Raw genomic sequence first — 17,498 nt, 5'->3', positions numbered from 1 at the left:
CTGTTTCTTCATAATTCGCATTTGAAGGACGGGGAAGCAAAGAAAATGACATTGACATTCTTGACAGGTCCCACCAGGATTACAAGTTTTTCAACCTGTGCTTCAGAGGCAACAAAAATGAGCGACATTCCATCCGGCCAATCAGGCGCCAATTTTAGCTTCCACGCGCTCCAAGCCCTTATATAACCCCTTGCCCACGTCTTGTGACTGCGCGCGCCCCTGAGAGTAAGAAATAACGTCGCCTGCGCGAGCTCGGGGAAATCACGTGCCGAGGAGGGGCGGGAGAGAAGCGAGGAAAGGGGTGTGTCCGAAGGGGGCGGGCCGCGAGCGCTGACGTCTGGACCGAGCTTTCCCCTGACGGGCTGGGCTCTCGGCGCTTCTCCCTGAGGATTGGCCGAGATCGGCGGGGGGAGGCGGGGCAAGGCGTGAGGCAAGCTTTCGAGGAGTCTGTAGACTAGAGCGAGGGCGAGGAAGGGTGGGTGCGATGGGGGCCGTGAGGGAGACTTGAGGGGCGGCAGAGGGTCGAAGATGGCGCGGAGTGGCCGGGCGGTGGGGAAGGCGCTCGTGGAGAGGCTGACGGTGTCCCCGCGCAGAGCAGCCCTCAGGTAGGGACGGAGGAGTGGAAGGGCTGCCTGGAGAGGGACCCCCTCCCGCCCCCCTCATCCCACCCTCGCTGGGCAGCGCCGGCCTTGAGGGCGGCGGCGGCGGCTGCGGGGATCGTCCGCTCCCCGGATTTCGCGATTTGGAGACGCGAAGAGCAGCCGTCGCCCGCGAGTTGCCTCGACGCTATCCTTTTGCCCCTGGCCCTGTCCAGAGTTTCCGCCGAAGTCGCTGGAGGGACGGACGGACGTTCAACAGGCGCCGTTCCCGTTGGCCCAAGAGCCCGTTTTCGTGCCCAGCGAGCCGCCCCTGTTGAGTTGCCCTGGGGCGCCTCAGGAACAGGAGCGGCAGACAAAGCCAAGGTTGGCGAGGAGGAGATGGAGGAGGAGGAGGAGGAGAACTTGGCCTCCCCTCCCCTCCCCGCTACCCCCTCCCGCCCCGCCACCTTCTCCTTCGCATCGCCTGCTCTTGGTCTGGAATGGGAAACACGGAGGAAAACTTGCCTTGGTAGGCTGGGAAATCCGTGTATTTTGTAGTCTTTCGTGCCCCAGGGTGTGCCAGAGATTTTTTTTAAGTGGAAATGGTCCTTTAAAAGAACCTAGATCCTGAAAGCCTACATGTGTGTAACATCTTACATTTTGTGAAGCTTGGTATGCCTTCTTGTTCTACCGGCTAAAAATAGAGGTGGAGGGGAAGTTGTAGAGAAAGCTTCTTTTTCCCAGCAAAACAGCAGGAGTTGATTAACAGTTGTTGAATCCCTCTGTAGCACTTCTGGCTATACAAAGCACTTTGGACCTGTTTGTTTCCCTGCAATTCTGTTTCCATGACATTGTTGGACACAGAAAAGAAATCCATGAAAAGATACTTTATTGTTTCTATCCCACCCTGCCCCCTAGTTATCTAGTTTTCTGTTTTTCCATTAGCAAAATCCCAGTTGGAGGAAGAAACAATGCTTCATTTCATATTGTACTGTTGATTTCCATAGAATTTTTGTACCTTGAGGCCACTTTTTCTTTCAGTAATTAAAGGTGCTGCAAACATTGGAAGGGGGGTTTTGGTGTTGAGACTGTCAGGTTGTGGGTGTTCAGGCTCTCCAGTCATTCTTAAATGAACAACTTGCAGAGGAAGACAAAGCAGTGGAACATCTTAAAAAGACATGTATGGCCTTTGTCTCTCCAGAAGTGGCTGCAGATAGCACGATTAGCACTGCTTTGAAGTGGATCTGTCTCTGGATGAATGGGTTGTGCTACTAGTAATAGAACTGGTAGTCATTGCTGTGTTAAGTGTCACCTTGTTCTTTTGATGAATCTGAAGAAGTAGGCTGCAGACCTTGAACGATTATGTCAGATAACACAGATTTTGTTTATTATTTATATTATTTATATGCTGCCTTTCTCTTTATAGGGGACCCAAGGCAGCTCACAACTATTAAAACAGTACAATAATAATATGTTAAAATACTGTACAGAACTATATATTAAAAACAATTAAACATTGATTAAGGTTTAAAGCAAGTTTAAAGATATTTCCATTTCACAAATGGAATGTGTCCTAGACCCCCACTTACTGCTTAAAAGCTTGCTTGAAAAGAAAAGTGTTTGCTTGACAATGGAAGGATAAGAGGGCTTCTCAGGGCAGTGCATTCCAAAGCTTGGGATCGGCCCCTGAGAAGCCCTTTCCCGTGTTTTTACCAAACAAGCTTGGGAATGTGGTAGAACCAAGAGAACACCCTTCCGAGAAGATCTTAAAAGCTGATACAATCCTTCAGATAGCCTAGACCCAAGGTGTATAAAGCTGTACAGGTAATAACTAGCACTTTGACTTGAGCCTGGACACAGACTGGCAGCCAGTGAAGTTATTGTATAAGGGAGTTAAATGCTTCCTGTAATCAGCACCAGTCAACAGTCTGGCTACAGCATTCTGAACCAGCTGAAGTTTTTGAACATTTCAAAGGCAGCCCTATGTAGATCACATTGCAGTAATACAGACAAAATGTACTAAAGCATGGGTTACTGTGGCCATATCAGACCTCTCCAGGAATGGGCACAGTTGGTGCACCAACTTTAACTGTGCAAAGGCATTCCTGGCCACCACTGAGACTTATGCATCCAAGCTCAGGATTGAGCCCAGGAGTATACCCAAGGTGCAAACCTAATGTTTCAAGGGGAGTGAAACCCATCCAGTAGAGGCTGGATCCCTGTCCCCTGATTTGCCTTATGACTGACCAGGAAGGAGCACCTCTGTCTCCTCCAGATTAAGTTTCAGTTTATTAGGCCTCATCCAATTCATTACTGACAATATGCACTGATATAGGCAGAGAGCAGCTTTTGAAACAGATGGGAAGCAAAGATAAGAGTTGGACTCCAAAACCCCAGACAAAACTCTCCTAATAGTTTCGTTTATATGTTGAATAACATGGGGACAGAAATGAACCCTGGCAGACACCACAGGCCAGGGTGTCAAACAAGATTCCTCCAATGCTACTTTCTGAGTTTGGCCATCCGGAAATGATTGGAACTACTGTAAAACAGTAACTAAATCCCATCCCAGAAAGGCACGCAAGAAAGATGACATAGTCAGTGGTACTGAAAGACGCTGAGAGTTCCAGCAGAATCAACAGGGACACACTCTCTGTAGGTCATCCACCAAGGCGACCCAAGCTATCTCTGTTCTGTATCCAGGTCTGAAGCCAGACTGAAATGCATCTAGATAATCTGCATCATCCAGGAACCTCTGGATCTGGAATGCCACCACATGCTCTAAAACCTTGCCCATTGATGAAATACTGAAGACTGGCTGAAAATTATCCAATATAATGAGATTCAGGGAAGGCTTTTAAACAAAGGTCTTACTACTGCCTCCTGTGGGTATACTGGTAGCCTGCCTTGCCACAAAGATGAATCCCCCACTCTCTTAACACACCGAGCCAGTCCCCCACTGACTGCTTTTATAAGCCAGGAAGGGCAAGTGTCCAGTGCACATGTGGTGGCTTTCACCTCTCTAAAGATCCTGCCCAAATCCTATAGGTATAGGCAATGACCTCCAGCGGGAAAAATGCTTATATGGCATTTTACACCAAAGTAACTGATTATTTGCTATTTTGTGTGCCATTTCAACTCTATTGTACTTAATATCTCTGTTAATGGGGTGGTTAAAACTGCTACATAACAAGAATGAGAGAAACCAGAAGTCTTCTAGCGTGTTTAAGACTAACTCGTTTTTATTTTTCATAAGCTTTCATGTGTTCAAGCATGCTTCTTTAGGGGAATCGGGCATCAGTTCTTTAGAATCATAGAAAAGTGAAGTTGGAAGGGGCCTACAAGACCATCAAGTCCAAACCTCTGCTCAGTGCAGGAACACCATAAAAGTGTATCTGCCAGGGGCAGATCTGAGTTTTTCTTGAATACCTCCAGTTTTGGAACCCTTACCAACTCCCGTGGTAACTGGTTCCACTGTCATACTGCTCTAATAGTTACAAAGTTTTTCCTGATATTAAACCGATATCTGGCTTCCTTTAACTTGAGCCCATTTTTGCGTGTCCTGCACTCTGGGATGATTCAGAAGAGATCTTACCCCTCCTCTGTAGGATAGCCTTTCAAATATTTGAAAAGTGCTATCATATCATCCCTCAGTCTTCTTTTCTCAAGGCTAAACATGCCCAATTCTTTCAGCTTTTCCCCATAAGGCTTGGTTTCCAGCCCCCTGATCATCCTTGTCACCCTCCTCTGAATGCTAACAAATTGTTAGCATTCTTCTTGAAGTGTGGTGTCCAGAACTGGACACAATACTCAAGGTGAGACCTAACCAGTGCTGAATAGAGGGGGCCAGCACCTCATGAGATTTGGAAACTGTACTTCTATTAATGCAGCGTAAAATAGCATTAGCCTTTTTGGTAGCCACATCACACTGTTGGCTCATATTTAGCTTGTGATCTACAACAATTCCAAGATCCTTCTCTCTCGTAGTTTTGCTGAGCCAGGTATCCCCCATGTTCTAACTGTGCAATTGGTTTCTTTTTCCGAAGTGCAGTACTTTGCACTTAGCCCTGTTGAATTTCATTCTGTTGGTTTCAGCCCAGTGTTCCATCCTATCAAGGTCATTTTGAATTTTGTTTCTGTCTTCTAAGGCAAGGGTCCCCAAGCCCCAGTCCATGGAAGGCGGGGCACCCCCATGGGCGCGCTCATGCTCTCAGGCACATGTGTGAACTGGTCGGGGAGCGCGTGCATGCCCAAGCCACCACAAACACTCCCCCACCCTTTTGAACAGGCGCAGCAGTGCCTGTATGCTCACCTGCACACCCGCCCACCCCTTCGCACGGGTGCATGTGTGAAGGGGTGGGGGAGGGCACACACCAGCGCTGGCACGTATGCATGCGTGAAGCAGCTGCGGGGAGGGGAGTGCATGCAAGGGGGTGGGAGATCCGTCTCTACAGCCTGGTCTGGCTCAGTCCACAGACCGGTATGGGCCGCTGACGGGGGGGGGGGTTTGACGACCTCTGCTCTAGGGAGTTTAAAACAGTTGACAAGGCAGGTGTGTCAGGGAGGGAGCTCAGTAGGATGCGTCGGTCCTAAGTCAAGAAGATCTTTAATAGACAATAGGCAATTACTAGTTCTATCACAGATTAATAATTTAGGTTATTATTTATTTAAGGTATTTATAGACTACCATTCTCCTGAAGGATTCAAAGCGGCTTACAATATTTTGAAGAAACAAAGTTAAAAAGTCAAGTACGGCAATCAATTATTATATTTTTTAATGCACGTGTGCTGGTGGTGGGAGTGAGAGAAAGGTCTCCCCTGATTATCTTAATAGGTAGGCTCATCGTTTCTTGTCTATAAAAGATCCTCTTGACCCAAGGCCAACACACCTTACTGTAGTCCTTCCCTTATATTCCCTTCCTGCCAACAGTTTAAAACTCTCAACAGAGAACAAACAATCCAGTCATTTGAAGAAGTGTGCATGGACAAAGAAAAGCTAATTAAAAATAAAAGCTAGTTAATCTTAAAGGTGCTAGAAGACTTTTGGTTTTTCTGGTGCTGCAACAGACTACTAACTAGATTACCATAACTAAAGAATGAACAATGTCTGTGCAGTGTGGAGCTGGCTGCAACTTTAACTACAACTTTCCACTCTCTTGACTTGTTAATCCATCACTTTTGCTTTTGGATATAGATTTGAAATGTAAATGTTATACCTGTGGCAAATACAGACTTCTAAAATCACCAGGAGAAACTATTAGAATAAAACAACAGCTCTTCTCTAATGAAGCTGGGGTGATGATGCAACTGCATGAGAGTTTGGCCTTTCACAAATCCAATGAGATCATATGATAAGGCTACCTTTAAATGTGATGAGAAGATGGAAACTCTAAGAGTCTTATCTCAAGATCCTGTTCCTAGCTGGTTCACTATTCTTTACTTTTAGGTATTCTTCACCTGATTCAGTGGTGTGAGAATTAAGAAAATGGAATGCTTGAGTTTAGGCATACAAAAAGTTGTCCTGTGGATGAGGCAGGTTGACCAATAGTATTGCTGTTTTTCAGATGTTTATGGTGATTAGCATGATGGATTTAGATAAGTTTGTGTAACTTAATGAACCAGAAGGGGTGGCTGAAATCGGATGAAACTAATGTATGCAGACTTTGTCATTCACTTTAAGGAGCTTAGGTGTGCCTGTGTGTCCTCTATGACCTATCTTATGTAAACTCTTTATTCTAAATGAACTTTATGCAAATCACATGATTCAGTTCTATATTCTGCATTCATAACTTGAATAGTATATAGTTGATGTGAGAAGAGCTAAGAAAAGAAATTCAGTTGGAGATGTTCTTTAAAGGTGGCAGTTTCATTCAAAGGTAAGACTTAAGAACATATAGAATCCTGTATGTTGCCACTTAATATAATATAAAGTTATGCAGGGATAACTTTGCTGAGCATTACATCCAGGCAAGATTTATTATTTATTTATTTCATAAATTTCTATACCGCCTCACTAGAGCAAGGCACTGTTCTGGGCAATTCGCAAAACTGAAATAACAGTAGATAAAATAATAAGAGAAATAAAATAGAAAACAAATCATATCAGCATAAACATCACAGAGCCAAGCCAGTGCAAGAATTGCCCAGCATAGAGCGGGCAGGGCAAGTGGCAAATTCATATGAGGTTGTTTGTCAAAGGCCTTAATGAAGAGCCACATCTTAAGCAACCTCTTGAAGGTAGGCAGGGAGAGGGCCAGGCATAGGATTGTGTGAGTCAATTGTACAGTTGGTCACAGGGTTACCATCATGATTGATTATGCAGTGCACCCATAGAAGTGCTTCACGTATAACATTTCTGCCTTGGTGCTTTTTACAGCGTATCAGATAGTGATTGTTTTTTGTTTGTTTCTAATATGTTTCTACATCTATGTAGCCCGTAGAGGCAAACTGCAGCTCAAATTAAGTGGTGGATTTCACTTACAGTTGTTGGAGCTTCTGCAATAAGAACTTCTTAGAGGCAGATTCTGTGGTTCCTCCTCATCTCAGCCTTGTTTCTGGAAAACACCTGCTAATATTCTAAGGGAAGACATTTCAGCACAAATATAACATCATATAATAATAATCTGATGACATTGAGTTTCCAGAGCTGACACTTGAGATACTCACAAAGGTTAGGGCCACCAATTTGTACTCATCAGCGTTCTGTCTTGTATATATTAACTGTTGAATTCCTATATGAGATTTTTAGACACCTTTTCTTCCTTAGATCTGGTGCTTTATGCAATGCATTTTGTATCAGAATAAATTTGTCACTGTATAACGCAGATGTTTAACGCTAGATAAAAATAACATTAGCATTTAATGTATTCTACATCTTGTCCATAAAATACTAAATTAAGTAGAAGGCTTTGAGTTAGTCTATTCTTGCAATTATTGTACACACTGTCGATTTAAGTTAATTGTGATTTTAGAAATGATATAATTAATACAGCTCACTTTTTTAAAGGTTACCAGTTAATAGGTAGACTTTTCATCTTATGTGTCCAGAAACAGGTCAAGTGTGTGAATCTACAGTTTCTACATCAGAGTTGCCCTCAAAAAACATGTCCTTGAAATTTTTACAGCAATAAACTATAGGATTCTCCTGCAGTGTTGTCTTCTGGGGGCAAATGGCAGCTCTTATTGTAGAGGATACAGAAATTTGCCTAGTGTTTATGAAATATTGGTTCAGACTCAAGGCTGGAAAAAAAAGAAGTTTGCGCTTGGAAACAATAATGATTTGTTCAGTAAGAGATTGCCTTGTCTTTGATCATGAAGACTTACTCTGTAGTATGCTGTGTAAAACTGTCTGCTAATCGGGGAAGGTCAAGTCCATTTTTAACTTCTTATCCGGATGTCTGCTTGATTCTAACATTACTGTTCTGATGGGTGAGTTTGTGTTAGAAAATACAGTTTTGCAGTTTTGATTTTTTGGTGGGGACATACGGTGAAGAGCTTTACAGTTTCCCTCATGTTGGCAAGGATCACATTGTTAATGCACATTTTAAAGTCATAAATTTCTGGTCAGTTATGTCTTCACTGTGGCAGTCTTAGTGGCAGTTAAAAGAAATACGAAATACTAAAGTTCTCAGTTGAGTTTGCTAGATCAGAGTGAAAAGGGTTTGTCTCCCTCAGCCAATACCAATTTCACTGTTTGACTTGCGTGCTAAGAAGATAATCCCCTGCTAGGTTTACATGTGTGGCAAAAAGATAAAAGTAGTCCTTCTACTCCATCAGGAGATTCCAGGATTGAAATCAGAATATAAACTCAGTAGTACTTCTCACAGATCAGAATCCTACTGAATTTGCACAGCGTAAACCCCATGTTGTGTGGCTTGTTTTTGTGGTCATTCCAGCTATCATGCATTTAAGCATAAACAGGTTTTACACTTGGTTGTGCACTCAGACTTGTGATGGATAGAAAACCACATGGCTAATTTTCATTGTGTACACAGTATGAGATAGGAGTCTGATTATTTTATGTCAGATTGACATAATATAATTGGCAATCTGAGCGTTTATATTTACAGAGGGAATATTAATTTTGGGCTTTGGGAGATAAGGTCTAGTCCCCACTGAGTAGCCTTTGGCCAGCCTGCCCTATCTCACGGGGGTTACTGTTGTGAATAAAGAGGGATCAAGCTCCATGGCACAGTGTTAAACTCAATTATTGTAGTAAGGCCTCTGCTCACAACTTGAGTTAGATCCTGTTGGATTCCGCTAGCTCGCTGAGGGTTGACTCAACCTTCCATCCTTCTAAGGTCAGTAAAATGAATACCCAGCTCACTGGGGGGAGGGTTTGCATAATTAGGTTGTAAACTGCTCAGAGAGTGGGGCGGTATACAAATCAAAACAGCAACATTGAGGAGTCATGTTTGTCAGTTTAAACTCATCAAAGAAGTGGAAGATACATTTAAGAAATAATAAAACAAAGCCTCACACATATACAGATAGCTGCTACCACAGGACATTTCCTTTGTGCACATGTGATATTCTTCCGAGTGCTAGTATTAAGATGAATTTGCTTGTGCCCCAGTGGGTGAGACTTGAAAATCTAGCTGCCTTTGTCTTGTCTTACAGTATTTTGACCAGATCTGTATGAATGTATGGTGAAAGGTTCCGCCTGACTGCTAGCAGAATGTCTGTCATAAAGAGTTGTAGTCTGGACTGCTTACCTGACATCGGGTGAAATCCAGTATTAAGCTGCAATTCGAGTAAACCCACTATCAGTGAAAGTTATATAGATATTGATTCACAAACCCCCACTGACTTGAATGGGCCTAACTCTAGTCCTGCCCTTGGATTTCAGCCATTGTAATACCTCAACATGGTAATTACTCTTGCTACAGAAGCTGCATAGGGCAAAACTAAAGTTCAAGAACAGAATCTTTAAAGGGTGAAAAAGCAGTATCATAGTGGTTTATTTAATTACAATTACAGATATACAGTATTGTGTTATTAACCTTTTCCTCCTTAAGCGAAGAACTGCTTCCTTGTTTCTATGGCAGAAAAAGTCAAGTATTATATATGTTTGTTGATCTGGCAGTAGGCTTGCATTTCAAGGGTACATTAGTAGAATCCAGTTTATGGCCTCACACTGACTAGCAGCCAAGTCTTAAGGGGAATCACTTTTGTATTGTACTGATGCCAGGTTCTTTCTCATGACTGAGATATATTTAGGTTGCCACATGAATAAAATTTAACCTAATCCTGTACAGTTTGCAGGCCCTAAGTATCCTTGTGTTACTCTTTCGTTTTATGACTATTTGAATACATTATACTGTATAATATTTTGTTGAACAAATGCTTATTCAAATGAAATATTTGATCTTTTTTTCCAGGCGTTTGACTTCTTGGGAAATGTTGCTGAGCAAAGCCCCTCTCCTACAAGTACCAGGAAGATACTGTATCTTTTCAAGACCTTTCTTTAATTTTACTGCACCACTAGGGAACAAAAGGAAAGAATATTCAGAAAGGAGGATTATAGGGTTTGTATGAAGATAACATTTAACATTTATTTAAAATTGATTTAATTTTCCTTTTTTGTGAATTACATAAACCCAACAATCTGACCATAAATTTTTCAGACTTTTTTTTAAAAAAGTATCTTAGAAATCAGTGGAGTTTGCTTTTTAAGGTATTCTTACATTTTAAGAAGCAGATAGATACAGAGCTCCCAACACCTTGAGATGGGACTTGAACAAAACCTTTTATTTTCAGAAATTGAGTGTTGCTTTGTTGCAGTATGGATTGCTCTATGTAATCTGATGCCAGAACATCTACAAGTGATTAATTCAATCTGCAGTCTCCATTTTGAGACTGTCTGAACTGCAGACCTCAGGGTTAAAATGCACAGCTTAATTTTCTTACTTCTCCTATCACCTAGTCCAAATTCAAAGGCTTGTATATTTTTATGGCATTATTTCCTAATAAAGGCATTGCTTAACTGTAGGTTTGTTTTACTTCTCATAGAACAGCATGGCTCTCTTTGTTTTCTTACATACAACATTTTACTAACACTTAATTGGGAATAGTTAAATTCCATTACATACTGAGTGTTTAATTTTGAGTTACCACTGCATAGAGTTACACCGTAAAACAATTTTGGACTTGCTAGGACCACGATTCAATGGATCAACAAGTATTGTGCATCCAAGTGGAGAGTTCCAGAAGTACTTTGGCATGGGAATCATAGGCTCCTGCTGAAAAAGAATATATCTTTGAATAGAATTTATTTCAGGGATAATAAAGTTACATTTTGCGAAACTAACGTTGATTTACAGACAGTATGGGATTCCTTATACATCTGGTGGCATTTTTAAAACTGCAAATTCTACCCCTGCTGTAATTATAAGTGTGTCTGCTCTTGGAAACAGTTTAGAAATTCTAACTGAGCAAAATTCTGCAGATATTTCTTGGTGGGCTTCTAGCCTGTACATGTTTCCTGTTTCAAGCTTCCTCTCTTATATTTCAACAGGTTTTTATTATTATTCTAAATGAGTAATTGCAGGCATAATAATTTATTGGAGGTTAACATCAAGTAAATATGGGCATAGGTTTATTCATCTTTATAAGCTCTTTGTAAGTGCTTGCGATGCAAATTCCTTGTCACTTTCATCCTCTTGATAATCCCCTTACACAGGTAATTGGTGTTGAGAGTGCCTCAAAGGGGCTGAGAGTGCCTCAAAGGTTCATGGCTGAGTAGGTTTCTAAAATCTGATTTTTCTCAAAATCTGATACTGTATACACTTGACTACTGTACACTGGCTCCCTGCTACTGACTTCATTGAAACTGACTGCAGCTAGTCAAGAGAAACAATGGACAGCACCTTGTTTTTAAAGCCACTGTATACCAGGATGCAAGGCAGAATTCTGCCCTTTGCATTCACTAAAAACAAAGTACGTAACTGAAATTACACATTAATATGTGGAGTGGATTTGTGTTCACAGCTAAGCCTCTGAAATGAAATACTTGGATACATATTGTTATTTATATATTTTATTTTTGTCTTCCCCTTTGATTAAAGTATGGAGTGTATTTTTTAAAAATCTTCCACTTTTCTTCCCAGTGACCCTGTGATGTAGACAGAGTAAAAAAGCAGTATTTCATGAACCTCTGCTGAAGGAAGGCAGCAAGGAGAGGCATGATTTCCCCTTCCCTATTGGAGACTTCTGTAATACTGTTTTCTTGTTTAACAGGTACTCTATGCAAGAAATGTATGATGTGGTAGCTGTTGTAAGTGAATACAAAAACTTCGTTCCTTGGTGCAAAAAATCAGATGTCATATCGAAGCGTTCAGGGTACTGCAAAGCACACTTAGAAGTGGGATTTCCTCCAGTGGTAGAGAAATACACCTCAGTTGTTACACTAGTAAGACCTCACTTGGTTAAGGTAATATTTTTGCTTTTGTGCTGTTGAATATAAATGTAAATAGCTCTTCTGCCATCTGTCAAGAAGTGTGTTTTTGCAATGTGAGAAGCTAGAACTCCAGAAATTGCTCCCTAGATGGATGGCAGTCCTAGCCATCTAGAATTAGTTTTAGGCCTATGTATCTAGGATTGACTATGAAATAATGTTTAGGATTGTTTTTCTCATCAAATAAAAAACTAGTAGATAAACATATGTTGTCACTATTGTGCATTATAAGACATGTATACTGACTTCTAGTTTCTTAGACCAGAGGCTGTCAGGATGCATGGATAAACACATGCTAATGTATGTAGGAAGGCCAGCAGCACACAAAAGTTCTTAATACTTGGGGTGAATGGGGGGATGTATGGTGGAAGAAGCAGGGTTGTACTTTGCCAACACCCTCTGCAGACCAGATCATGAGCATTATTTTTTAGAATGCCCCATAAAATCAAAGCTGGAAGACAACCTAATTGTCATCAAGTTGTCCAACTACCCTGCTTGCCTTCTTAAAAAAATTAAGTTCAAAGAAGCAGATGTATCAGTTTGTTTCAAGTATAATAAAAATAAATATCAAAGCAAAAGTATTAGCATTTTAAGACTAACAGATTTATTTTAGTATGCACTTTTGTGGATTACAATCTGTTTCTGTGGACACATGAAGCACAATAGGCCACAGGTGCACAAAATATGTAGTGTGGTAGAGAGCAAATGGAAGGGGAAAAGAGGGTGACAATGATACTACGGTAATAGACTTTCAAAGTGATCGTGCCTTTTGAAAGTTCACTAACAGTTGTTACCATTTCAGTCTAGCATTGTTGAACAGGATACAGTGGTGCCCCGCAAGACGATGTTAATTCGTTCAGCAAAAATCGCTGTCTTGTGAAAACATTGTCTTGCAAAATGCGGTTCCCCCATTAATGCATTGAAATCCGTTTAATTTGTTCCAATGGTGGCAAATCGTCGTTTTGCGAAAATCGGCCATAGAGAAACCGTTTTGCGAAGTGCCGATCAGCTGTTAAAATCGCTGTCTTGCAAAAATTGTTCCCGAAAACAACCATTTTGTGAGTCGCAGACGCAGCTGTCAAAATCGTCTTGTGAAAATGGGTCCGTCTAGCAGGGCACCACTATCAGTTTTAGGAAACTGGTCCTTTAAAAAAATAGAATGTCCACTCATTCTGAGCACCTTATCAAACAGGTTTTCATTTCCTGGTACATTGCTTTTTGGTATTTTCCTATAATGAAAAAAAAATTGAGGCCCTAATTTAGATTCTGACCTTTGATCTCTTGTACTTTCCTGTTAGTCTTGTTAGTTTCATCATGATAGGGTGGTTTTATAACTATATATAATTTTTACTGAAAACTACAATAACTGGTAGCTAATTAAGGGTGTCTTGACAGGCATCTTGTACAGATGGGAAACTATTCAATCATCTGGAAACAATATGGCGCTTCAGTCCCGGAATCCCTGGCTACCCAAGAACATGCACCCTGGATTTTTCAGTGAGTATAGAAAAGCTGGTTATTTCTCACTACATGTACTTTTCTATTTTCTTTGTACAGCATGATCTTCATGCCATCTTTTGATGTGCTTCTGAAAATACTTTTGGTTTCAGAAATACTAGATAATGGACAGTGAAAGGCATACTGTTACTTGAGACAGTAACTTTTTTAATAAGAGGAAATCTGATCATTTGAAAATTTCACTCTCCTCAATGGTGCATCAGAAGGAAAAACTGGTGTTGCTGAATCCTAAGCCTCCCTCCTAGGTCACCTCCCCATTCATTTCTTTCTGTAATCTGGAAAACCTAGCTTTTGTCAGTCCTCTCAGTGTATCAGGCTATCTTGTTGTTTTCTATAGAATAAACAATTATATTGACAGGATGTTTCAAGGGAAAATAATTTGGTGTTTTCCAAACCCAGTGAAAACTTTAGTAAAGTTCAACATATGAAGCTCCTAATTTAAATATTTCCAAATGCCTTTTTAAATGTACTACTGGCTGGAATCTATGGGTTGGATTCAGAGATGGGGGAATACTAGTTTTGCAACAAGGATTTCAGGGCTTCCCCTCCCCACCTCCAAAAAACTGCTGCAGAGGAATTTGGCTAGGGTGTGTTTGCATGATTTCTTGCTTGCATTAAAAAAAACAGCACTTTGATTCCAAGACTATATATTTGTCAATTGGCCAGTTTACTTAAAATAAGCAACAGCCTGCTGAAAGCCTCTTTTGGGTTATTTTGTTTTGAGTTTCCCCATTCGGGTTTCCTGGCATTACCTTAAATTAAGCCCCACAAAATTATTAAAAACTACTACAAAAAGCAGAGAGGCAAGGCAACAGAGAATGAATCTACTCCAAAAGCAAACAATAGTACATGAGAAAGAAAAATAATGATTATACCTTGTGCAGGCACTGATTTATATTCACACAGCCCATACATGAAGTCTACTTACTAGCATATAGCTCTACCATGAGCAAACAAAACAGTTCACCACCATCCTGTATGTTTAACAGTATATACACAGTAAACTAATCAAATATTCCTTCTCGAAATAAAAGGGTTATCACATTGGGGGAACCTCAAGCTTTGCAGAAACCAAAGGGAAGGAAAGGAGAGTGTATTATTGTTGGAAAGAAATGGAGGACTGGAACCTAAAAACATGTGAAGGAGCCCTAATATTGCCAGTTGATTAGACAAATCTACAAGATGGCTCTGAACTAGAGATGGGGGTATTTGTATACGAATACCCCTGCAGAGGTGGAGATAACGAACGTCCCACCTATGCACTAATGCTGTGGGGTCTGCGCTGCCATCCTATCCAGAGATTGTGATTGCCGAGCCACTCCTGGCAGGAGACGGGACAAGCCTCTCTGCCAGGTCAAAGAGTGGCTCGGTGATCAAGAGCTCTGGAGTGATAGGACGGCAGTGTGGACCCTGCAGCATTAGCGCATCAGTGAGTGGGCCGTCCAGCCCCATGGGGCCAGCCGATTGTCTCCACCTCTGCAGGGGTATTCATATACAAATACCCCCATCTCTACTCTGAACCCTCCCTTAAGTATATACCGACTTTGCTGTATCAACTGACAATCTTACTTTCTTTCAACAGATTTCTTTTGAGTTTCGTTCCCTTCTGCATTCTCAACTTGCTACATTGTTTTTTGATGAAGTTGTAAAACAGATGGTAGCTGCATTTGAAAGAAGAGCATCCAAAATATATGGTCAAGAAACCAGCATACCTCGAGAACTGATGCTTCATGAAGTGCACCACACATAAAGGGGAGTGAAAACAGCAACTTCCTTGAACTATTTGGATACTATGTTTACACATGAGATACCTCTTATGTGGGCTTCCAACTACCTGGGGTGTGTGTGCCTATTATGTATACTACTGTACAAAATATGCATGTAAAATACTGATGTATATAATATAGGAGCATCAATCAAGTGCAATTTATAAGGTGCTGATTATGTCAACTTGAGTGGCAGCTATAACCTACACCAGGATTGCCTTCTTCCTCTTACCAGCTTGTGTGAAGCTCAGCACTCCGTTCTGTGGCCTTATTTTTGCAGTGTGTAATAATTATTAGAACCTTTTAAGTTATTCTTTTAAAGATATATTTTAAGTTATTTTTGCTGTTGATACTTTAAAACGTAGAGAAGATGGCTCTGAGAACAAAGCTTGTTTTGCAGTGTATGCTTGCTATATGGTAGCACAGCTAAAAATATGCAACTTTGCTGTGTAAGCTGAATCAATCTAGATAAAGCACACGATAACAAAATGATTTTACCAAATATTGCAGTGGATTGTTGCAAGAATCTAGCAATCCGTTAAACATCAAAGGAGATCTATGTTTATAATCATGAATTTAAACCAAGAAACCACACTACAGTAACCCAATATATATCTCCTAGTGACATCTGGACAATGCTTAAAATAACTTATGGTAGAGGAAAGGATTTGAATAGCTTTCATAAGAACTGTTCTGTTCTGCTGCTCTTCCATTTGTTTGGATTTATGCTGCAAGGCCCTGAAAAAGCTCAGGTAAGAAGCCCACTATTTCTAGCTCCAGAGCTTACTCTTCCAGCCATCTCCAAAGCTGCAAAAATACTGGAGCGCTATTGTCCCCTGCATCTCCCCCATTGGATTCAAAATTTCACTATCATTGTAGCCATGAATAAATGTCCTTTCTGTATGGCAATAACCTTTTTTTTGTAATCAAGCAATAATTTTAATGTCAGAACTAATATCTGATGGTCAATTATAGAGGCAGCATAATCTGAATTTGTCTTAACTTTTTCAAGCAAAATTGGTTTCAAGAGGTCATATCTTGCTAAACTTTAGAAATGATTTAAAATAAGTGTTTCATTAAGACTGTCACTGCGCTCTGAAGAGTTTTCTAGCAAACTGGCACCTCGGTGCCTGCTACAAAATGAAATTATCTAGTGTGAATAAGTTACTACATTTTATAACTTTTGAGCAATCTTTTATTACAGAAAGTTGTCACATAATTGTATATTTCTCTACTTTGTACACAATTTTTATTCAGTCTCACACACAATGGCTTCTGCATTTCCTAGCGATAGCAAGCACCAATAAAGTCTGATTTTACAGAACTGCAAGTGCTTCCAATGGTTTGAGATTAGAGCACAGCATTGGTACATGGATCTTGCACCCAGTATCAGGAATGTACAAATGTCTTTATTCAAAAGTACAAAATAAATTATCTGTAGGCATGGACAATGACTGTAAATGACTATGCATGTGTCAACTGAAATCCAGTAACTAGTAGTACAGTGATTCTTTTCAAACACTGCCCTTCTGCAGTCACCATCCATCCTGTCTCATGCTGACCTGAAGTTCGTATTTAAGCTATCAAGCCACTCATTGTAGTTTATGATGTACATCCATGATAGCCAGGATTAAAACATGCCTCCTCCCATTCCACCCCCCATTCCTCCCATGGCAGGTTCTTTTTCCTCTTTAGGGATTTCAGTTACCACTGCTTCTGCTGTCGAAAGAAGAGAGGCAACTCCTGCTGCATCCATCAAGGCTGTTCTTACAACCTAAAATAAGGTAAGCACATTTCAATGAAGAAATCCACTACTTTTATCCATACAGTGACAAGACACTCTTGTTGAAATATTGACTGCTTACCTTTGTTGGATCAATGATGCCTCTTTCTACCATATTTACAAAGTCACCAAGCATGGCATCATATCCCACCTCAGGAGCACTTTGCATGATTTTCTCAACTATAAGTGACCCTTCGACACCTGCATTCTTAGCAATAGTCATTGCTGGAATTTTCAGTGTTCTCTTGACGATCTCTATGCCTAAAAATACATACATTGAAGAATTTTAAAAATTATACATTATCTGATGTGGGGAGGAGGCTACTTCAACACATTAATCTCATTACTGGCAGGGAAGCCAACATATAGTTCCAATTAGTAGACTGTTTCTATTTCAG

The 17,498-nt window shown here is 40.8% G+C and overlaps 2 protein-coding genes across 4 annotated transcripts in view; one reads left to right on the top strand and one right to left on the bottom strand.

Moving 5' to 3' along the window:
• The first annotated feature begins 428 nt into the window (after positions 1–428).
• Positions 429–16,641, top strand: COQ10B (coenzyme Q10B). Of its 3 annotated transcripts, none has more exons than XM_020795329.3 (5): positions 429–605; positions 9,959–10,105; positions 11,817–12,009; positions 13,429–13,530; positions 15,134–16,641. In XM_020795329.3, the coding sequence occupies exons 1-5, from the start codon at positions 529–531 to the stop codon at positions 15,299–15,301; spliced, it is 687 nt and encodes a 228-aa protein (XP_020650988.2). In that variant the 5' UTR covers positions 429–528; the 3' UTR covers positions 15,302–16,641. The 3 variants fall into 3 exon arrangements, with proteins under 3 accessions (XP_020650988.2, XP_072835520.2, XP_072835526.2); XM_072979419.2 differs by lacking the exon at positions 429–605 and adding an exon at positions 5,066–8,006; XM_072979425.2 differs by lacking the exon at positions 429–605 and adding an exon at positions 8,017–8,878.
• Positions 16,490–17,498, bottom strand: part of HSPD1 (heat shock protein family D (Hsp60) member 1) — a 16,053-nt gene continuing 15,044 nt past the window's right edge. Inside the window, exons 11-12 of the mRNA XM_072979388.2 lie at positions 17,183–17,361; positions 16,490–17,091 (exon numbers count right to left, since the gene is read on the bottom strand). Of these exons, the coding sequence (XP_072835489.2) occupies positions 16,948–17,091; positions 17,183–17,361 (323 nt within the window). The 3' untranslated portion in view covers positions 16,490–16,947. The remainder of the gene's footprint in view (positions 17,092–17,182; positions 17,362–17,498) is intronic.

This window comes from Pogona vitticeps, chromosome 1, assembly GCF_051106095.1.
Source record: "Pogona vitticeps strain Pit_001003342236 chromosome 1, PviZW2.1, whole genome shotgun sequence".
Taxonomy (NCBI): Eukaryota; Metazoa; Chordata; class Lepidosauria; order Squamata; family Agamidae; genus Pogona; species Pogona vitticeps.
The sequence above is the reverse complement of the archived record's forward strand: the minus strand, read 5'-3'. Positions and strand labels throughout refer to the sequence as shown.